The sequence below is a fragment of the Garra rufa genome, chromosome 9 (assembly GCF_049309525.1).
Source record: "Garra rufa chromosome 9, GarRuf1.0, whole genome shotgun sequence".
Lineage (NCBI taxonomy): Eukaryota > Metazoa > Chordata > Actinopteri > Cypriniformes > Cyprinidae > Garra > Garra rufa.
In genome coordinates this window covers 22,453,276-22,476,848 of record NC_133369.1, presented here as the reverse complement: position 1 = coordinate 22,476,848, position 23,573 = coordinate 22,453,276, and the positions used below count along the sequence as shown (strand labels likewise).

General features: G+C 36.7%; 2 protein-coding genes across 2 annotated transcripts; both read left to right on the top strand.

Moving 5' to 3' along the window:
* Positions 1 to 647: 647 nt before the first annotated feature.
* Positions 648 to 2,218, top strand: acbd7 (acyl-CoA binding domain containing 7). Its single transcript, XM_073847361.1, has 4 exons — positions 648 to 804; positions 1,490 to 1,607; positions 1,697 to 1,759; positions 1,934 to 2,218. Exons 1-4 carry the CDS (start codon positions 793 to 795, stop codon positions 2,005 to 2,007), a joined length of 267 nt encoding a protein of 88 aa, XP_073703462.1. The 5' UTR covers positions 648 to 792; the 3' UTR covers positions 2,008 to 2,218.
* Positions 2,219 to 3,929: 1,711 nt separating this feature from the next.
* crot (carnitine O-octanoyltransferase) lies at positions 3,930 to 23,550 on the top strand. Its single transcript, XM_073846884.1, has 17 exons — positions 3,930 to 4,059; positions 4,349 to 4,482; positions 6,097 to 6,221; positions 6,383 to 6,564; positions 6,702 to 6,826; positions 6,907 to 7,015; positions 7,158 to 7,251; positions 11,268 to 11,393; positions 11,520 to 11,621; positions 16,353 to 16,436; positions 17,461 to 17,568; positions 18,050 to 18,180; positions 18,268 to 18,391; positions 18,584 to 18,662; positions 18,751 to 18,844; positions 18,939 to 19,058; positions 20,402 to 23,550. The coding sequence occupies exons 2-17, from the start codon at positions 4,368 to 4,370 to the stop codon at positions 20,520 to 20,522; spliced, it is 1,839 nt and encodes a 612-aa protein (XP_073702985.1). The 5' UTR covers positions 3,930 to 4,059; positions 4,349 to 4,367; the 3' UTR covers positions 20,523 to 23,550.
* Positions 23,551 to 23,573: the final 23 nt, after the last annotated feature.

Below are 23,573 nucleotides of genomic sequence, written 5' to 3'. Positions count from 1 at the left end.
TTTAAAATAACTGTTTTCTATTTGAATATATTTTAAAAATGTATTTTTTGGTGATTAAAGATCATTTTCAGCATCATTACACCAGTCTTCAGTGTCACATGATTCTTCAGAAATCATTCTAATATTGCTGTTCAAGAAACATTTTTTATTATTCTTTTAATCAATATTTAAAACAGTTGAGTACTTTTTTCAGAATTCTTTGATTAATAGAAAGATCCAAAGATCAGCATTTATTTTACTTCTATTTCTCAAGGATGCTATCTATTTCAGATAAATGATTTTCTTTTGAACTTTCATCAAAGAGGCCTAAAAAAGTCTGCTCAGCTGTTTTCAACATAATAATAATAAATATTTTTGGAGCGGCAAATGAAAACCAGAATATTAGAATTATATCATGTGACTGGAGCAATGATGCTAAAAAATAAGCTTTGAAATCTCAGAAAAAAACACCAGAAAATATAAATATAAAATGTCTACCCACTGTCTTACCCACAGTGGGTACCCTGCCAAGTGCCAGTTAATATTAATCTTTTTGCCGTTTATATCTTTTGTATCTCGTGTTACGTAAAGCTGCATGATAAGGTACAATGCCGCAATTAATTGCTTCACCACAGAAATAAACTGAAGAAAGTTCAGTGGGTTTCACCCTCGGACGTTCCATCAGCCAATCAGCGCTCAGCTCCACAGCAGCGCACTGGAGCTCCGCTCAGTGTCATCGTAAACTCTATTCATCAGTGCATCTACGCTACGTTCTTTCCGACGCGCCCAGCCGCACAGCACTCGCTTAAGAAAATGACTTTGAAGGTATTTACATGCACTGTTTCCTTTTAATTTTACGTTCATTGTCTTTATAGAGCTGTAACGCATGAATAACAAAACATTTGGAAATTGCTTTAAGTCCACAGCTGGATATATAGGTAGGATTTGAAAGATTACAACCCTGTGTTATTATAATACTGCATTAGATTTTGCTGTAGACGCAAAAGCTATATTTATTCTCTTCGTGTGCTCAGTCGCATGGCTATTTCGCATCCAGATATCAGTATCGTTTTAGCGCTGTTTTCATCCTGATGTGCGCTCGTTCATGTATTACGTCATTTTGCCCTTCATTCTGGCTCCAGCAAAAAGTTGCGCTTTGTATAAGCTACCCACGAACAATTCATTTCATATGAAAATTTTGTGGTTAATAAATCAGACTTGAAAAAGCCTGTCTCTCAAAAGCCATAACCCTGTAGGTTCATATGGGTACAAAGAGCATTCATGTTGGCACGTAAACTGATAGTTCGTTGTGATACTGAACAATAGGCTGCGTACAGTCTGAGAATAATGCATTATGTATAGCGATTAAGAATGTGCTTAGTGGGCAAAATAGGTCAGACTAGCCTATGTGATGCTTTTTTCCCCCCAAGTATAAGCAGATACACTTTATAGCTTCATGATATTATAGGTTCACAAGAAAAAAATGTAAACATTATCTCTGTGGCTTTAGGCTGAATTTGAGCAATATGCAGAGAACGTAAAAAAGGTGAAGACCAGACCTACAGACCAGGAGCTGTTGGATTTGTACGGCCTCTATAAGCAAGCCATCGTTGGGGATGTTAATATTGGTAATTGTTGTAGAACAATCTAAATATTTGTATTAAACCATACATTTTAGATCTAATAGTTCTAAATGTGTATGTTTTGCTTTGTTCAGACAAACCTGGATTGACAGATTTAAAAGGGAAAGCCAAATGGGATGCATGGAATTCAAGAAAAGGTAAGAAAAAACATATATCATGCTTTTTTTACCTTAATATTTTCATTATTTTTAAGCAGTTGAAAAAGAAATGTATTCAGATTTGTACCCAGCTAAGGTTATATGAGCCCCTTCCTTCAAATGTTTCTGGTAACGGCTCGATTTATGTAGTCCTCACTCTTTTATTTCTAACAGGTATGTCAAATGAAGATGCCATGAATGCCTACATTTCCCTGGCCAAGGAAGCCGTTGAAAAGTATGGAATGTGATGTGGGAAAAAAAAACATGTTTAGTTTTAAATTTCACTATGAAAAAGCTCCAGGACTGAAACATTAAAATAGTTTTTCAAATATTTTTTTTCATCTTGTGAGATTAACTCATTAAAATATAAACAACTTGGTTTGATAGATATACCAACTAAAATGAGACCTGAAGATGTAAGCATTTAATCTTGTCATTGAATAAATCTGTCAAATATGATGGGGTTGTCCTCTTTATTTTATACATCTTAAGAAAATCTTCAATTCTGCAGGGAGTTTTCATGTATTGCTTCATTAGTATTAGCTGAGTACTCAGGCTTGAGCACCAGTAATTGTGCCTTTATCCACAAAGAGCTTCTTTGTCCTCTTAGTGAGCTCAGTGAAGCATAGTCATCACAAAAGCTCTTTGGATCGGATGCAAAATGCAAGACATGGAAATCTTGCCAAGGCCAGGCCTTGTACAGTGTTGCCAAATCAGGGAAAAATCAGCACTCAGGAACAGATGCCAGAAAACTCTTGAGTGAATCAAACAGGTGTAACTGCAGCAAACCAGTCATTTAAGTATCTGTTATTTAATTACCTTACTTTTACTTTTTTCCAAGTTAAAAGTTGTTTTGTTAGACACAGTATACTGTCTTTTTTATATTTATCTTTTTATAAATAGTCAATGATGTGACAGTGACATTTTACTTTTGTCTGGATCATTTAAGGTATTCAAAAGTACATTTAAGAAAGTAAATCAAACAAAAAATGGCTTAAGTACATTTTATGATAAACATATGTTTAGTTTATTTATTTACAAAATTCCTTTTTATCATACATTTTGACTTTCCTTAATAAAACAATGAAAACCAGCCTAATCTGGCTGGCGGGTCTTAGCGGGTTTAAGTTGGAAGTAGCTGGTTTTAACTGGTTTTCCAGTCTGGTCAAGCTGGTTTTAACTGGTTGTTCTAGCTGGTCTCCCATCTTAACCAGCTAAGGAAGTGGCTAAAACCAGACTGCAGTTAATGTACTTCTAAATACGTTGTTTCGCTAATTTATGCTGTCTAAACCATGGAAAAAAACATGTGGAAACTGTCAAATTATATAGAGAAGGACTAGTATGCAGGAAAGCGCAATATTTTGACCAACTAAAGTTAATAGGTGGTAAATATACGTACAAGCAGTATTAGTTAAGATATTAGCCTAATATTGTACCTACAATATGATAAGAACAAACACAAATGTTGTCAATTCTTCCTGGAAATCCTGGTTTAGTTTGGCCAACCATAAGTGCCTTTTGTTCCTCAGACAGTTTTTGCACTCTTCTCCTTGGTTTGTTATAACTTTTAGCAGCCAAGACATGACAATAATTGTCCATTTTCGGCAGAAATAATCAGCAAAATAAGTTTTGTTCAGTTCAGTGGCATTGTTTACATTCAGTGCCGCTAATATGGCAGACTGATGACACCTTGTGAAAACACTTAAAATGGGAAATAAACTACACTGCACTACAAACCAGTGTTCATAATTAAGATAATACATTTAAAAATATGGTAAGACACACCACTCTAAACTGTCAAGCAGCAAAACGAGTTTTTTTGTACAGCTAAAAATATCTGGTTGCGGATGAGACTGGAAGCCAGAACCATTACACTTTACAAATGTCCCAGTCCACTCTTATGGAAAATTGAGATGGATACGTTTCAAAAAGTTTTTTTTTAATATATTATTATTTTGTTGTAATCACACACATTTACTAAATAATTAATAACAGCACTTTTTGTGTTACTGAAAATGTTCAAAAACATTTATTTAGCCTAATATTTCATTCATTCATTCTCTGCTCGCCGTTTCGTTCCCGCACAACCTGTATTTTGAAATCTGTTCAGGCAGGCAGCCATGTTGAGCGAGTCATTGTTATTGTTTTTGACTTCACTTTCAGTAATTAGGGCAAAGGTAACGGGAGCGATTCCCGATCCGTTGAATGTACACCTCGGTTCTTCAGCGAAGTATTAGGACTCCCGTGCAGTTAATAGCCGTTTCGGGTTTGGCATTGCTACAGTCTCTTGTTTCACTGAGGTTGGTCACTTCGATAATCTTTCTGTTTACATTATGTGTGTTCGACATGACCTGCATATGTTTTTATGCTGTTTTGATTTTTTTCTGTTTATGTATATGTCTGATGAAGTGATTTAAGTGCTTTAAATCCAGAGTTAATCCTGCATTGAAAGTCACTGCGTCAAGTGCACGTCTCTAGGGGGTGTAAACACAAACAGACTGCGTTTAAGTGTATTTGTAATCTGATATTATATGAATGGATATGCTGTCACTCAGTCTTTCTGAACGATTCGTCTGATTTGACTCGCAGTTGAATCAGTTTAGTAATAATGGATAATCAAGTGTTCGAGTCCACTGCGGAGCGGACATTTCAGTATCAGAGCAGCCTCCCTCCTCTACCTGTGCCCGATCTGCACGACTCACTGAATAAATACCTACATGCAGGTAAGAGGTCAAAACAAGCTCTCGAGCACAAAACTGCATTCGGCTCACTATTTTATGTTACTTGGGATAGGAGTGTTATTAACCTAATTATTTATTTCACTGGTAACATTTGTGAGTAATATTTGAATTAAGTTTGTGGGTGTCTAGGAGAGTTTTTGATGGCTTTTGCATGGAGTTGTTGACTATGAATTAAAATACAGACTGCACTGATTTTATGTTAACATTTTAAATAGTAAATACAGGCACTACAAATTTTTTGGTCATTGAAAAAAAATGTAAACTTAAAAAATACAATTAAGTTGAAGTACTAAATTAAAAGTACTAAATAAAACTAAAATGACATAAAAAAAAAGCTATATAGAAATATAAAAACAAATTAATAAGTACATAAAACAAAACTATGAATTTGAAATAAAATTAAACAGTTGTAGACATTTAAAATGTTTAGAAAATACTGTAATAGTAAATAAAAAATATTAAAATGACACTGGTTTGTGTCAAAGTTCTATAAAAGGAAACAAACAAGACAGATCATAATATATAAAGTTGATATACACTACCAGTCAAAAGTTTTGAAATGTTTTTTAATAGAAGTCTGCATTTATTGGATATAAGTTACAGCAAAAAACTGTAAAATTTGTAAATATTTTTACTATTTAAAATAACTGTTTTCTATTTGAATATATTTTAAAATGTAATCTATTCCTGATTTCTAAGCTGATTTTTTTTGTATCATTACTCCAGTCACAAAATCCTTTAGAAATCATTGTAATATTCTGATTTGCTGCTTAAATAACATTTATCATTATGATTACAACAGCTGTTGACAACAGCTGAGTAGATTTTTTTCCATTTTGTTGTTGTTGAATAGAAAGTTCAGAAGAACAGCATTTATCTGAAATATAATTTTTTGGTAACTATAAATGTCTTTATCATCACTATTGATCATTTTGAAGCATTCTTGTTAAATAAAAGTATTAATTTCTGTCGTTTCTTTAAAAACAAATGACTCAAAGCTTTTGAATTGTATAATGTTATTTCAGATAAATGCTGATCTTTGGATCTTTCTATTCATCGAAGAATCCTGAAAAATGTACTCAACTGTTTAAAGATTGATAATAATAATAAAAAATGTTTCTTGAACAGCAAATCAGCATATTAGAATAATTTCTAAAGGATCATGTGACACTAAAGACTGGAGTAATAATGCTGAAAATGTAGCTTTGATCACAGATATAAATTACATTCTGAAATCTATTTAAATGGAAAACAATTTAAATAGTAAAAATATTCCAAGATTTTACTGTTTTTGCTGTTCTTTGGATAAAAAAAAACTGGCTTGGTGAGAAGTAGAGTTTTCTTTAAAAAACTAAAATCTTTTGACTGGTAGTATATTATGCTAGTTATTATGATTATTATCTATATTTTACTTTTATGGAACTTTAAATATTACATGAACATATTATTTTATTATATTATAAAATACCACAATTTGTATATGTATTTTTAAAGGGTATATTATTAATTAATTATTGTTCATACATGATAGAAAAGTATGATAGAAAAATGCTTCATTGAATTTGATTTATTATTATATAATTATTATTTCTCCAGTAAAACCTTTTGCATCTGAGGAGGAGTTTCGAGCCACAGTGGCCATTGTGAAACGCTTTGAGGAAGGCATTGGACAACAACTACACCAGAAGCTTCTGAAGAGAGCCAAGAGCAAGCGTAACTGGGTAATAGGCCTCTTTTTGTTTTGTTCTGTTTTTTTTTTTGCACCACTCTGTTTGAGCCAGACTAATGAATCACTTAACTCATAACTGGCATGTATTTTGATGTGTAGTTTATTTATTTATTTTCATGTGGACCTTATTTGAACCTTTCATCTGTCCATCAGCTTGAGGACTGGTGGCTGGACACAGCATATCTAGAAACGCGCATCCCCTCTCAGCTGAATGTGAATTTTGGAGGACCTACAGCCTACGTGGAGCACTGCTGGCCTGTACGTGATGGCACTCAGCTAGAGAGGACCAGCTTGAATATGTGGTTCACCCTCCAGTACTGGGACCTTATCCGCACGTAAGTAGCCGATGTACTGTAGTAGAAGTCTTTCAAAAGTGTCTGATTTCTGATTGAAAATGGCTTGTTTTTGTCTTCATCAGTAACATATAAAAAAGTTACATGACTGTTTGTTTGTATTTGCTGATAATCATCAGGGAGAGGTTGGCTGTTCATAAAGCAGGAACGATGCCCTTTGACATGGACCAGTTCCGCATGCTCTTCTGCACCTGCAAAGTGCCTGGCGTCAATAAAGACACCATCCTCAACTTCTTCAAAACAGGTGAGGCATATGCATGCTTGTTTGTATGCATTAATGTGTCCATATGTTTTTGCTGGATGTGTGATCTCTTTGTGTTGTAGAAAGCGAAGGACCCTGTCCTTCTCACATGATAGTGATGTGTCGTGGGAGGGTCTTCACATTTGATGCTCTCTGTGATGGCCGTATCCTCACTCCCCCAGAGCTGTTGAGGTAGAGTGCCAAGTGTTCTAGTTTTTTACATTATTTTTGATCAAATAAATGCAGCCTTGGTGAGCATAAAAGACTTCTTTTGTACTTTACATAATGTAAAAAAGCAGTATTCTATTCCACGCATGGCCCTTGTGTTCTTTAGGCAGCTCACTTATATTAAAGAATGCTGTGATGGAGAGCCGGAGGGGGATGGAGTGAGCGCTCTCACCACTGAGGAAAGAACACGCTGGGCAAAGGTAAAGCCACGCTTCCACTGGAGCACCACAACCAATCACAGTACAGTATGCAAATGACCTCCACTTGACACTCTACAGTGGATGTTCAGTTTATCCACCTTATTTTTCCTGTAAGAGTTTTTAGCTGTACAAAACAGCTTGCTAATAACATGCTAATCATGCTAGAAACTTGCTACCAACATCCTATGCTGCGTCCCAATTCGCATACTATCCATCCTAAATAGTATTCGAAAATAAAATTACTATGTCCCAAATCGTAGTATGTTTAAAAAAGTATTCCAAAGATTCCCGGATGGTCTACTACTTAACTTCGGAATTCGAAGTGCGGATCAATGCACACTCTAACGGCTAATATTGACCACAACACATTGCGCGGTGAATGAGAATTGGATTAGAACTACAAACACGCATAAAAAGTGTTAAAAAAAACTACAAACATGGAGGATATGCGCGGCCAAACGGACAGGTAGAGAAAGGGGTTTGAGTGATAAAACAATCAGTGTGTAACCTGATAAAAAATATTTTTAAATGTTATCCGCGTTATATCTCATGTGCAGCAACATTATGAACGTTTATAATGATAGGTTTGGTCGTTTACGTTTAAATGCATAATTATGCAAACACAAGAGCAAAGTTCTCGGCATGAAAGACTCATGAAGGAACGTGCCTCTTCATTTCTCTCTAATATGGTAGGAAATTAAATTAAATGAAATGTAGAGAATGTTAACTGTGATGATTGACAGGGCAGATTTAAACAGTTACTAGAAACATGCTAGTAACTTGTTAATCATGTTAGAATCATGCTAACAATATGTTAGTAACATGTTAATCATGCCAGAATCATGCTAACATACTAGTAACTTGCTAATCTTGCTAGAAACATGCAAATAACTTGCTAATCATGCTAACAACAGGCTAGTAACATGTTAATCATGTTAACAAAATGCTATTAACTTGCTTATCATGCTACAACATGCTAATAATGCTAACAACATGCTAGTAACATGCTAATCATACTAGTCATGTACTAGTAACTTGCAAATCATGCTTATAACATGTTAATCATGCAAGCAACACGTTAGTAGCATGCTAATCATGTTAAAAACAAGCTAGCAGCATGTTAGTAATTTGTTAATCATTACAACAACATACTAGTAATTTGTTAATCATGTTAAAAACATGTTAGCAACATGCTAGTCATGCTGACAACATGCTAATCATGCTATAATCATGAATGAATGAATGATGCATTTATATAGCGCTTTCATTGTGTATTGCCGTACACCCAAAGCGCTTTACAATCATATAGGGGATCTCTCCTCAACCATCACCAGTGTGCAGCATCCACTTGGATGATGCGTCGGCAGCCACAGTACAACGGCGCCGGTGCGCTCACCACACACCAGCTACAGGTGGAGAGGAGAGAGTTATGGAGCCAATTCAATGAATGGGGATTATTAGGAGGCCATGATTGACTAGGGCCAGTGGAGGGAATTTGGCCAGGACACCGGGGTTACACCCCTACTCTTTACGAGAAGTGCCATGGGATTTTTAATGACCACAGAGAGTCAGGACCTCGGTTTAACGTCTCATCCGAAGGACGGTGCCTTTTACAGTACAGTGTCCCCGTCACTATACTGGGGCATTAGGACCCACATAGACCACAGGGTGAGCACCCCCTGCTGGCCTCACTAACACCTCTTCCAACAGCAACCTAGTTTTCCCAGGAGGTCTCCCATCCAGGTACTGACCAGGCTCAACCCTGCTTAGCTTCAATGAGCAACCGGTCTTGGGCTGCAGGGTGATATGGCTGTGGCCGTATCATGTTAACAACATACTAGTAACTTGATAATCATGGTAGAATCATGTTAGCAACATGCTAATAACATGCTAACAACACACTAGTAACTTGTTAATCATAACAACATGCTAGTAACATGTTAATCATGCTAGAATTATTCTAGCAACATAGTAGTAGCTTGCTAACCATGCAAGAATCATGCTAGTAACTTGTTAATCATATTAGAAACATGATAACATGTTAGTAACTTGTTACTCATGTTAAAAACATGATAGTAACATGCAAGTCATTCTATAATCATGCTAACAATATGCTAGTAGTTTGTTAATGCTAACAACGTGTTAATAATGCTAGAATCATGCTAGCAAAGTACTAGTAACTTGCTAATCATGTTAGAAATGTGCTATAACATGCTAATCATGCTAACAACATGCTAGTAACATGATAATCATGCTAGCAATACAGTAGTAACTTGTTAATCATGCTAGGAAATGCTACAACATGCTAATAATGCTAACAACATGCTAGTAACATGCTAATCGTACTAGTCATGTACTAGTAACTTGCTAATCATGCTTATAACATGTTAATCATGCAAGCAACACGTTAGTAGCATGCTAATCATGTTAAAAACAAGCTAGCAACATGTTAATTTGTTAATCATTACAACAACATACTACATACAACATTTTTAAATCTAAATCTAAATCTAACAACATGCTAGTAACATGATAATCATGCTAGCAATACAGTAGTAACTTGTTAATCATGCTAGGAAATGCTACAACATGCTAATAATGCTAACAACATGTTAGCAACATGCTAATCATGCTAACAACATGCAAGTAACATGTTAATCATGCTATAATCATGTTAACAACATACTAGTAACTTGATAATCATGTTAACAACATGCTAGTAATGCGCTAATCATGTTAGAATCATGTTAGCAATGTACTAGCAACTTGCTAATCATGTTAGAAACATGCTAATAACATGTTAATCAGGTTAACAACATGATAATAACATGCTAATCATGCTATACTTATGTTAACAACATAGTAGTAACTTGCAAATCATGCTAGAATCATGCTAGTAACTTAGTAACTTGCTAATCATGCTAGAATCATGCTAGTAACTTGTTAATCATGTTAGAAATATGCTAACATGTTAATAACTTGTTAATCATGATAAAACATGTTAATCATTCTGTAACAACGTACTAGTAACTTGCTAATCATGCTAGCAATGTACTAGTAACTTGCTGATTGTGTTAGAAACATGCTAATAACATGCTAACAACACACTAGTAACTTGTTAATCATAACAACATGCTAGTAACAATCATGCTAGCAACATAGTAGTAACTTGCTAATCATGCTAGAATCATGCTAGTAACTTGTTAATCATGTTAGAAATATGCTAACATGTTAATAACTTGTTAATCATGATAAAACATGTTAATCATTCTGTAACAACGTACTAGTAACTTGCTAATCATGCTAGCAATGTACTAGTAACTTGCTGATTGTGTTAGAAACATGCTAATAACATGCTAATAATGCTAACAACATGCTAGTTATTTGTTAATCATGCTAACAGCATGCTAGTAACATGCTAATCATGTTAGCAATGTACTAGTAACTTGTTAATATAAAAACAAGCTAGCAACATGTTAGTAATTTGTTATTCATTACAACAACATACTAGTAACTTGTTAATCATGTTAAAAACATGCTAGCAACATGCTAATCATGCTAGTAACATGTTAATCATGCTAGAAACATGCTAGCAGCTTGCTAATCATGCTAGTAACATGCTTATAACTTGTTAATCATGCTAACAATGCTAACAACATGCTAACATGCTATATCTCTATCCATCATCTAACAATTTGTATCCATCTATATATCTATAAAACTTTAAGATTTTAAAACTTCTTTAAACTTCAAACTGTTTTAGACTGAAAACTCAAACTTGACAAACTTTTTGATCTAGTTTTAATATATTATCTTAATTATGAACACAATGGTTTGTAGTGCAAACAGTTTTACAATTTACTGCACTTCATTATTTCCCTACGGCGGCTAATGAACCGGAAGTCTTACGCATTACCAGAAAACAGCTTACTTCCGCATTGAAAGATAAGGTGGATAAATCTGTGTTAAAGTATATTGAAGGGTTATCATGATTTGTCACTTGTCTGTCTCTTCAGGCTCGAGAGTATCTGATCTCCATTGATCCTGTGAATAAGACCATACTGGAGACTATTCAGAGCTCTTTATTTGTGCTCGCCTTGGACGATGCCAAGCCTTATTCCACCCCAGAAAACTACACACAGGTTAAGCACAATACATACACACTTGTAGTCATGAATGCCAGTCAGATACTGTATTTGTTCCAGGTATGACATTATGTTTCTTTGTAGCCATTTTTACTAAAGATTTCTTTCTCTTTTTTTATATAGTTGACCCAGCTGGCATTAACTGGCGACCCCACGATCCGCTGGGGTGATAAATCCTACAATCTGATCTGTTTCTCAAATGGGACCTTTGCTTCTAACTGTGATGTAAATATAACCATTAATTATAGCAGCATTATTAGAATAAGTGTGTATTTTACATACACTGCTTTAAAAGTTGAAGGTTAATATGATTTTAAAAAATAGTTTTATTCATAAAGGATCCAGTAAATTGATCAAAAGTGACTTCTACATTGTTACAACATTTTCTATTGTAGATAAATGCTGTTCTTTAAAACTTTTAATTCATCAAAAAATCCTGAAAATATGTATCATGTTTTTTACAAAATATTAAGCAACTGTTTTCAACATTGATAATAATAGAAAATGTTTCTTGAGCAGCAAATCAGCATATTAGAATGATTTCTGGAGTAACGGCTGCTTAAAATTCAGCTAGGTTTCCAGTTTTTATTGCAGTCACTTAAGTAAGAAACATCTCATGGATGCACTGGGACGCATCCTCAGTGATGTATCCTGGGATCATTGGATGTTTCGGGTCTCGCAACATCATACACCCTCTCCCAGGCGACCCAGCCTGGGTTGATCAAGCCCCGACTTGCGTCCCGGTAGCAGTCCACGGATCAGCCCTCTTTATCCAAAGCCACCTTGTGGCCTTCTCTGCAGCTTCACTTGTGGATCGAATGGCCCTTTTCTTTGCCACCCCTGTAACGCCCAACCGACTGAGGGCTTTGCACAATGAACATCCTGCAAAGCCTCTACATCCAACTTCTATGGGCTCATAGATGGTTCTCCAGCCTCTCTCCCTGCACTCCTCCACCATTTCCTGGTACTTAGCGTGTTTCCTCTCATTGGCTTCCTCAGTACGCTCTTCCCAGGGCACCATAAGTTCCAGCATGATTAGCTGTTTTGAAACCTCAGAGGTAATTATCATGTCTGGGCGGAGACTTCTTGTTACAATGTGCTGAGGGAACCTCAGTTGTTTTCCCAGGTCGACCTGCAGCTGCCAGTCCGAGGCTTTGTGGAGGAGGCCTGTTGTTAATTGTGGGCGCGCCCGGGGTTTCTCTCCAGCTTTAACGAAGGGGACTGCCTTTTTTGGAGCATGATGGTGCTTGCTGGTGCTGATGGCTGAGGCTAAGCTCTCAGCAATTGCCTTAAGCACCTGGTCATGGCGCCAACGATAACAACCATCAGCCAGAGCCTTTGGGCAGCTGCTGAGGAGATGTTCTAAAGAGCCCCTTCCAGAGCAAAGAAGGCAGGAAGGTGTCTCAATCTTTCCCCAGACATGGAGGTTCGCTGGGCTTGGCAGGACATAGTAGACAGCTTGTACCAGGAAACGGACCCGATGAAAATCTGCCTGCTAGATGTTTGCCCAGGTAATCCTGCGCTGCAGTGTACTCTCCCACCCAGTCCACGCTCCCTGCTGCCGGAGTCCCACCGCCCTGCTCACTCGCTCTTCCTCCACGCCTGCTCGAACCTCTTCCTGGAGTCGATGGTGTCTTTCCTTGTCATGGGCCTGGCTAACCAAAGTCTTTGGGAAATAGCCCAAGCCCACTCTGCCTGTCGCCACAGTACCCACCAGACCCTTTTGTCTCAGGCGTGACTCTGCCAACTCCACTGCTTTCCCAGCATTCCATTTCCTTCCTGTCCTCACCTCAATGCTGGCTGATGACACCTTGCAGTCCCTGGAGTCCCTGTACTGTAGGGCTTCTCTGGTGCGTACCACCATGAATTCTTCTGTAAGGCCACTGAACGGCAGCTGCAAGATGTTACTCCTCCCATATAATGCAACGCTGGTGAGACTGCGTGGAAGTCCCAGCCACTTCCGAAGAAAGCCTGATGTTTCTGACCCAGATGTGATCCTGAAATTATTGTAGTAATCCAGAATCAGGTCTTTAATCTTACTGGGAACCAGTGGCGGTTCTAGACTACTGTAACTTGGGGGGCCAGGCAGGGGCCATTTATGTTTTTAGGGGGCACGCTTACATTTGTTATGATTATTTTTCAGTCATTTTTCATTAATGTTTTCTCTAAAACCAAACTAATAAGTTTTTGATTAATTTAAGCTGACTAAAGTCATAATCGAAGTAAACACAAATCGAATTAAGACAGGTGAAGTATTCCTATTTTAGTCGCATTATCATAGACATGTTCACACCTTAATCACACTATTCCCATTGTGTAGGACTTTTTGCCACATTTTGTGACAGAATACACACTAACGCTCTCAGTTGGTTGCACAAGCATATGCTCTGTTTTCATTTTTATTTATTTATTTTATTTTATTTAATCAATGCTCATTGCTGATAGTTTGTCTTTTATCATTTATAGTTTTATGGTAACAGTTAACATTTTTCATAAGTATTATTTGTGATTTTAATTTTGTGAATGGATATTTCTCTTTTGTAATGGCTTAGGATGCTTTTCCCTTTTATTTCAAATTCACGATCTTGGTTTTGCTTATATTGCTACACCTATCTATTTTAAGATTAAAACAAATTCCTAAAAGATGGATTTGTTATTTTTGATTTAACAGCAAAACAACAATAAAACAATGACAAACTAACTTATATAGCATTTATTAACAAAAACTAATAAGTCGAGGCATGGATTACATCACATGCTGTATTATATGCCGACTAATAAATTACAGGACGAGAAAACACTGAGCAATCAAATTAATTAAAAAAAAATAAATAAATAAATAAAGCCTCCATAGTATAATATGAGGTAATCTGCAAAGATAACAGGGTTTTCCAAATTAAAACAAACAAAAAAGTAAAACTAAACTGGCTTTCGGTGACAGTGCTTGCGTGTATTTTTATTTTTATTTTTTCCCTAAAAACTGACTGGCTCTGAAATGCGCGCTTTGGAGCAGCGCAGACCACGCACTCACACAAATGCGACCACGGCAAATTTTTCTACTCACACATTCTCAAAAAATTTTTGCATGTCCAGAGCCCTGATTAGGTCCAAACAATAATGCAAATATAGCATGACAAATAATTAACTGCACTTCAAGCTTTCGTAAAATTAAAAATGAAACCAAAAATTCTCTATACGATAACGAAGACGAACTGATAGCGTCGCGTGTAGATGTAATGCGTGTCATTAATCGATATGTACTGTAACATGTAAAACGGGAACACGTATCGCTCAAGCCAAAGCCGCAAAGATAATATAAAGCCAGGACCTCTGCTTCTTCTCACAAGTTGCATCGACACATTACTGCCGCCAATTGTTTGGGGGTGGAATTGCATCTGTTATCGTTGTGAAGAATTCTCCGGTTGCTCTTCTCGTCGACGATTGATGGAAGGGGGGCCAATCAGGGGCCAATCAGATTTCAGAAGGGGCCAGGGCCCCTATGGCCCCGCCTCTAGAACCGCCCCTGCTGGGAACATGATGGAGGTGTAGAGCGAGCTCGACCAGCTTATGTGGTATGGACCCATAGGCATTTGTCAGGTCCAACCACAAGACAGCTAAGTCACCTCTGTTCTCATGGGCCTCTCTGATGAGTTGTGTAACTACACCAGTATGTTCCAAGCAGCCGGGAGTTCCAGGAATCCCCCCCTTCTGCACTGAGGGGTCGATGTAATTGTTCTTGAGGAGAAACTCTGTCAGTCTTCGTGAGACGATGCTGAAAAACACCTTCCCTTCAACACTCAATAGAGAGATGGTTCGAAACTGGTTGATGTTTTTAGAGTTCTCCTCTTTAGGAATCCACACTCCCTCAGCACACCTCCACTTATCAGCAACTCTTCCTCTTCGCCAAATCACCTTCGAGATCTTCCACAGGTGCCGGAGAAGCCCTGGGCAGCGCTTATAAACCAAATAAGATATGCCACTGGGGCCTGGAGTAGATGCTGAGCGAGATGCCTTAATGATCTCCTCAACCTCCTTCAGACTTGGCCCCCTCAAGTTGAACTCTGTTGCTGGGGGGGCGGGGCTGATGAGAGCTTTGTTGGGCTCCAGCTCCTGTTCTCTCAGGGGATCGTTCACTGTGTCCTGAAGGAAGCGATTCACTTCCTCTATTGAGCACTCAAGCCGACCACTGCTCTTGTCTCCGAGCAGTTGTTTTGTGAAGCCAAAGGGATTGGCGATGAAGGCAGCTCGCTTCCTGGCTCTCTCTCTCCCCCGTCTCCGGTGCCACTCTGCTCTGCGTAGGATCATCAACTTCTTCCGCAAAATGTTTTGCAACTCTGCTAATGGTTGCTTCTCCTCTTCAGTAGCTTTCTTGTACTGTTTCTAGAGGGAACGAAGCTCCTGACGCAGGTGATGTATCTGGGTAGCCCTGCGGTTCATGGTGTAGGAGGTAGGCTTGGTTTTTCCTTTCTCTACCCGGCCGAATCTTTCTAAGGCATAGCTGAAAATGATGGTAGTCATTGTTTTGAGTCGGCTGTCAGCATCTCCTTTGGCAGTGGCTTGGATGATGTTGGACACATCCTCATCAAACTGCAGCCACTCACTCCGTTTGCTGGCTGGGGGCCACTTAATCCGCTGCTGAACTACTCTGCTAGGATTTGGAGGCTCTGGTACGTGGAGGGACTTGGCTCTGTGGGTTGCCTCCTGGCCGGGCTAATCCTGCGTCTCACCAGGTTCAGAACCTGTGCGTTGCACCTCACTCTCCTGCTCCAAACATTTCATTCTGGCCTGATGGATTTTTAGGCCCCGATGATTCTTACACAGCTTTCCGCAAATGCATGTCACATTCATTACATTCGTCCTCTGTCCGTTTGCATGGGTTGTTAACCTTTGATATATTACATAATTGAATAATAACCACATTTTAATATCATTATTGTCTATGTCTTTGTTTTAAAGCATGCACCATATGATGCCATGGTTTTGGTATCTAATGGATACTACACAGATCAAAAACTGAGGGCCTGTGGTGGAGTGTGGAAGGTAAGACTGCTTTTATGTACAGTTGAGGTCAAATGTTTACATACACCTTGCACAATCTGTGAAATGTTAGTTATTTTACCAAAAAAAGAGGGATCACACAAAATGCATGTTATGTTTTATTTATTTCTGACCTGAAGGTATTTCACATAAATGACGTTTACATATCCACAGCTTTTTTTCTTTTTTTTGTGATAGTTGTTTATGCCTCTTGTTTGTCTTGAACAGTTAAACTGCCTGGTGTTCTTCAGAAAAATCCTTCAGGTCCCACAAATTATTATTTTTTTCAGCATTTTTATGTATTTGAACCCAACAATGACTATATGATTTTGGGGGACTCATATTACAGAGATTTTAAATGCTCACTGATGAAGAAAACATAATGCATTACATTTTTAAATTTGTAGATCAGAATGAATGTAACTTATTTTGTCCTCTGGGAAACATGTAAGTCGCTTCTGTAGCTTCTGAAGGGCAGTACTAAATGAAAAAAGAATGATATTTAGGCTAAATAAATGTACACATCTTCATTCTGTTTAAAAAGTCTGTCAAAAGTTTACACACTGATGCTTCTAGTTGCATATTAGTTCCTCAGTTGCCCTCAGTGTTAAAAGATGGATATCAAAGCCATACAGTCATTGTTAGAAACGGTTCAAACACACAAAAATTTGTGGGACCTGAAGGACTTTTCTGATGAACAGCGGGCAGTTTAACTGTTTAGGACAAACAAGGGACTCATAAACAACTATCACTAAAAAAACACAGCCGTGGATCATTCCAGTAACAACAGTATTAAGAATCAATAATATTTTCTCTTGTGGACTATATGTAAATGTCTTTTATGTGAAATATCTTATTCAGGTCAGTACTAAATAAAAAACAACTTGCATTTTGTACCATACCTCTTTCTTTGGTAAAATAATTGCAGATTCTGCAAGGTATATGTAAATGTTTGACCTCAACTGTATATTTGTGTATCATTTTATATGTGTGACTGTGAATGTTGAAATTATTAAATGACTCGCAGGGTTCAGAGGTTGTGCGTGAGATGCCTGTCCCAGAGGAGCTGATATTCACCGTGGATGAACGGGTGAGGAGAGACATTGCCCTGGCTAAAGAACAGTACAGCAAAAGTGTAAGACACACACACACACACACACACACACACACACACACACACACACATACATGTTGGGTTTACATGTTTTATGGGGACATTAGGCGTAATGGTTTTTATACTGTACAAACCGTACTTTCTATCGCCCTACACCTACCCTATACCTAAACCTAGCCCTCACAGGAGATTGTGCACACTTTTACTTTATCAAAAAAACTCATTGTGCATGATTTATAAGCCTGTTTCCTCATGGGGACCTGAGAAATGTCCCCACAAGGTCAAAATCTACTGGTATTCCTATCCTTGTGGGGACATTTGGTCCCCACAACGTGATGAATACCAGGTGCACACACACACACACACACACACACACACACACAGTTATAACATTATTGAGTCTTTTTTATACACTCCCATCCCATAATGCATTAACACAAACAGAACATACTGTAAACAGACATGGTTTTTAGTTATAATCTCAAAGCATCTGTATCTACAGTCTCAGGACCTCCAGGTTGTGAGCTACGCCTTCACTTCCTTTGGAAAAGCAGCCATTAAGAAGAGAAAGCTTCACCCTGACACATTTGTTCAGCTGGCTCTGCAGTTAGCATACTACAGGCTACACGGAAAGTAAGCATGTCAGAGAACTGCCTGACAGAAAAATCAATACACCTCAGCCCTTGCTAAGTCTGGCGTTTTACTCTCTGTCATTCTCAGGCCTGGAAGTTGTTACGAGACCGCTACCACACGCCGTTTCTTTCATGGCCGCACAGAGACCATGAGACCCTGCACTGAGGAGGCCCAGCACTGGTGCAGAACCATGATGAACCCTACAGCCACAGTGAGTACCTTGTGTGTAATAAATTAAGGGTTAGGTCAGCTGATAATTGAAGCATTTTGAAACATCCAAACCTATATGACCCATCCTTTTCCTTACAGTGAAAGCAAATGGGTCAATGGAAGTTTGCTGAGGCCCCCGATTGAGACATTTGCTTTGCTTTGATGGCTTTTTGTTTTTATTTTTTTTGCATAGACTGAAGGAAAAAGACAAGCTTTAAATGCAGCCTTCAGCAAACATAACAAACTGATGGCAGAGGCACAGGATGGAAAAGGTTTGTGTGTGTTAGTGTGATAATATTTACATTGTGTAATAGATAATATGGCAGGGACCAATACTTTAATGATCTTTGCACATTTCAGGCTTTGACAGGCATCTTCTGGGCTTGTATCTGATTGCCAAGGAGGAGGGTCTTCCTGTGCCTGAATTCTACACAGATCCGCTTTATGCTAAGAGGTCTGGCCAAGCACTTTAATTTGCTTAGTTCATGGCCAGTGTATTGATTTGTGTGTATTGTTGTTAAAGCACTACTGTCACTCTGTATTTACAGTGGAGGAGGGGGGACTTTTGTGCTTTCCACTAGTCTGGTGGGCTACACAACTGTACTGGGAGCAGTTGCACCCATGGTGCCACACGGATATGGGTTTTTCTACCGCATTCGTGATGACAGGTTTGTCCATATCAGTTTATGTCATTAATATATGTATAAAAGTATATATGTTTAATATACATAGTCTAAGTATAAGATTTTAATGTTTTTTAAAGAAGTCTCTTCTGCTCACCAAGCCTGGATTTATTTGATCTAAAGGACAGCAAAAAATGTAACATTTAAAAATATTTTTTACTATTTAAAATAACTGTTTTCTATTTGAATATATTTTAAAATGTAATTCATTCCTGTGACCAACGTTACATTCTTCAGTGTCACATGATCCTTCAGAAATCATTCTAATATGCTGATGTGCTGTTCCAGAAACAGTTTTTATTATAAATATTTAAAACCGTTAAGTACATTTTTTTTAGGATTCTTCAAAAGCTAGCAGTCAGTATAATTTTTATTTATTTTTATTTTTTGGGGGGAAAGAAATTATAGATATTAATACTTTTATTTAGCAAGGATGCTTCAAATTGATGAAATGTGACGATAAAGCATTTATAATGTTACAAAAGATTTCTATTTCAGATAAATGCTGTTCTTCTGAACTTTCTATTCATCAAAGAAACCTGAAAAAATTCTACTCTGCTGTTTTCAACAAAATGTTTTTTGAGCAGCAATTCAGAATATTAGAATGATATTCAGGTTTGAAATCACAGGAATAAATTACATTTTAAAATATATTCAAACAGAAAACTGTTATTTTAAATAGTAAACATGTTTCAGAACTTTTAAAAGTTTTGGTTAAGATTCAATATAGTAATTAATACTTAGTCAGTAATGATGCATCCAATTAATAAAAACCGTTTACAATAACAGTAAACAGTTTAACAGAAAATACATTTATAATTATATATATATTTTTCTTTTTCTTTTTTAAATAAATGCTGCTATTTTGAACTTTCTATCATCAAAAAATAAATAATAAAAATAATAATAAACTAACATTCCTGCAAAAATCAGCAGCAAAAACAGTTTTTAACATTGATTATAATATTAAAAACCATTTTTAATAATTCAGCACCAATAATAATTGATAATACGTGAGCAAATCAGCATATTAGAATGATTTCTGAATGATCATGTGACACTAAAGACTGGACTAATGGTCACAGGAATAACCACTAACATATAGAAAACAGTTTACAGTATTACTGTTTTATGGTATTTTTTATCACATAAATGCAGCCTTGGTGAACAGAAGATGCTTCTTGTCAAAACATTTAAAAATGTTACATAATTTATCCTTTTGACCAGTAGTGTATCATAATTTCTTCTGACATAGTATTATAATTTATTCTAATGTGAATCTAAATGAACTCATTTCTATATTTAATTCATTCTTTATTTTCATCTAGAATTGTTGCATCTTGCACGGCTTGGAAGTCCAACCCAGAGACAGATGCTGAAACCCTGTTCCAGAACCTCTGCACCTCTTTTCATGACATAATGCAGGTCACTACCCAGTCCCAGCTGTAAAGCAATGCATTCTGGGAAGTATAGTCTAACCTCACTGCTTTAGTTATGCCACTGGACAGAAGCCAAAAAGCTGATGTCTCAGACATGACCTTGCCTTTAGACTCATCTACCATGCTGTGAATTTAAAACAGTTTCTGTTCGGTCGTATCCAGAATTTATAGCGTAGAATATTTGAGAAATGAACAGACATTAAGATTGATTTTCAGAAAGAATCTGTATATACTACAGCAGGTGCTTTAAACTCTCATGTGCCTTCAGTTAGTCATCTTTGAATCACTTCAATCAGGAAATCCTCTGAGGTACTGCATGCTTTTTAACCTACAGTTTTTGCTACATTAGCAGTATTGCTTCACGTTAACTGTAGACTTATGAAAGTAATGTTGCAGGATGTTCATGCATCATAACACCACTAGGGAGAAACAATAACAAACTGATTTTAAGATGAACTTTGTGCGCTAGTGACTCATGAGCAATAAACAGCCAACAAGTGACCTGTTATTTACCTCTTACACACATTCACAATAAATACACTGTTTGATTTCACATTTTTAATGCACAAATCAATGCAACAACGCAAGTATAATGCAGATAAATAATTCCTCTTTTTGTTAATTTGAAGATTTTCATGTTAGTTGAATCGTATTGCACCAATAGGATATGAATGAATGTTTTTATATTGTAGATATACATGCTTATGTAAAATATTTTACTGTTTGTTAATAATTGTAGGTTTAATTTGCACTGCTTTCCTAGTTTTTGGGAAACACTGAATAAATGTTTTTGAAAATTTCCTTCATCGTAGGACCTTAAACCTTTTCCACCTGTTATTTTGAATGGCAAATTTTGCCATGCATGCATGTAAATTTGAATGTGAATTGCTCACAGATTTACCAAAAATGCAAATTTCGCCATTACCTGTCAAATATATTGTAAACGTTGCCACTGAGTATTCATATTGTGTAAAAGAACCTGTGTATTTGTGTTAGACATTTAGATGTCCATCTCGATTTATTACTTAAAGGAGTAGTTCACTTTCAGAACAAAAATGTACAGAAAATGTACTCACCCCCTTGTCATCCAAGATGTTCATGTCTTTCTTTCTTCAGTCGTAAGGAAATTATGTTTTTTGAGAAAAACATTTCAGGATTTCTCTCCATGTAATGGACTTCTATGGTGCCCCTGAGTTTGAACTTCCAAAATGCAGCTTCAAGGGCTCTATCGGTTATATACTTTTTAATCTCAAATGCTCATCTTGTCTAGCTTGGTGTGTACTCTGTGTAGAGATTTAAAAGTATATAAATTGTAAATGATTTTAGAAAATAACCGATCGCTTGGCTAGATATGACCCTTCTTCTTCGGCTGGGATCATTTAGAGCCCTTTGAAGCTGCATTTAAACTGCATTTTGGAGGTTCAAACCCAGGGGCACCATAGAAGTCCATTACATGGAGAGAAATCCTGAAATGTTTTTCTCAAAAAACATAATTTCTTTACGACTGAAGAAAGAAAGACATGAACATCGTGGATGACAAGGAGGTGAGTACGTCTGTAAATTTCTGTTCTGAACGTGAACTACTCCTTTAAGGCGTCAAACATGCCTGATTGTTTTCAGTTATTGATTATAAAAAGTTCACTTTCAGAACAAAAGATAATGTACAGAATGTATAGATAATGTACTCACCCCCTTGTCATCCATATATTCATGTATTTCTTTCTTCAGTTGAAAATAAATTGTTTTTTGAGGAAAATACTTTTTTTTTTCTCCATATAGTGGACTTCTGTGGTGCCCCGAGTTTGAACTTCCAAAATGCAGTTTAAATGCGGCTTCAAACGATCCCAAATGCAAAAGTTTTTATTATTATTACAATTTATATACTTTTTAACCTCAAACGCTCGTCTTGTCTTACTGTCTGAACTCTGTTTTCCCCAGTTCAAGACATTAGGGTATGTTGAAAAACTCACATCTCATTTTCTCCCTTAACTTCAAAATCGTCCTACATCGCTCTTTTACCTTTTTTTGTTACGTTAAGTGTGTTCGTTAAGTGATCGTCTTTGCATGTTCACTTTCCAAACACTGGGTCATTACATGGGCAGCGATGTAGGATGATTTTGAAATTATTTTGAAGTTGAGGGATAAAATAAGATGGGAGTTTTTCGACATACCCTAACTGTCTTAGTTTATGCAGAGCAAGACAAGATGAGCTTTTGAGGTTAAAAAGTATATAAATTGTAACTAATTTAAAAAAGAAATAACCGATCGTTTCGCTAGATAAAACCCTTTTTCCTCAGTTAGGATCGTTTACAATCGCATTTGGGATCATTTCCGCATTTAAACTGCATTTTGGAAGTTCAAACTCGGAGCACAAGGTCCACCACATAGAGAAAAATCCTATTTCTTTACGACTGTAGAAAGAAGGACAAGGGGGCGAGTACATTATCTGTACATTTTTGTTCTGGAAGTGAACTTTTCCTTGAATGCTTGTTTAATGAAAACTTAAAAGGAGTGGAAATTAATCATTTAGACTTTAAGTGCCAGTGTGAAAGCACAGCTGTGAACTTTGTTTTAAATTTGTATAAATTCAGCTAATCTTTAAACCAGTTTCTTGGTGATCTTTTCATTTTATAGGAAGGCGAGTGAAGTATTACATTTTTATCATATGACATAATTTTACTGTGATAGTAAACCAGGTATAAATGTGATTTAGGTTTGGAAACATACCTGACTTGTAAATTAGTCACCATGAAAGGTATTTTCTGAAAGCATGTTGTTAATCTTATTGTGAATGAATCAACCATTCATGTTTTCCACTTTTTTTTCTTTCTTAACTGGATCTAAGGGTGAAATGACAGATGTCTCCCTCATGATTTATGCTTAACTTTTACAATCATTTTGTCACACTCAGATCTGCCCTGATCTGAATAGAACTGTGCCTGGTCTACATTTCAGAGGAAATGCCACATTTCATTTCATCTTTAAATGTGATTTAAATGCAAATAAATAAAAATATCTACACATTTTGAATTTAAGTCTGTCTCATGACTTTCAATGTACA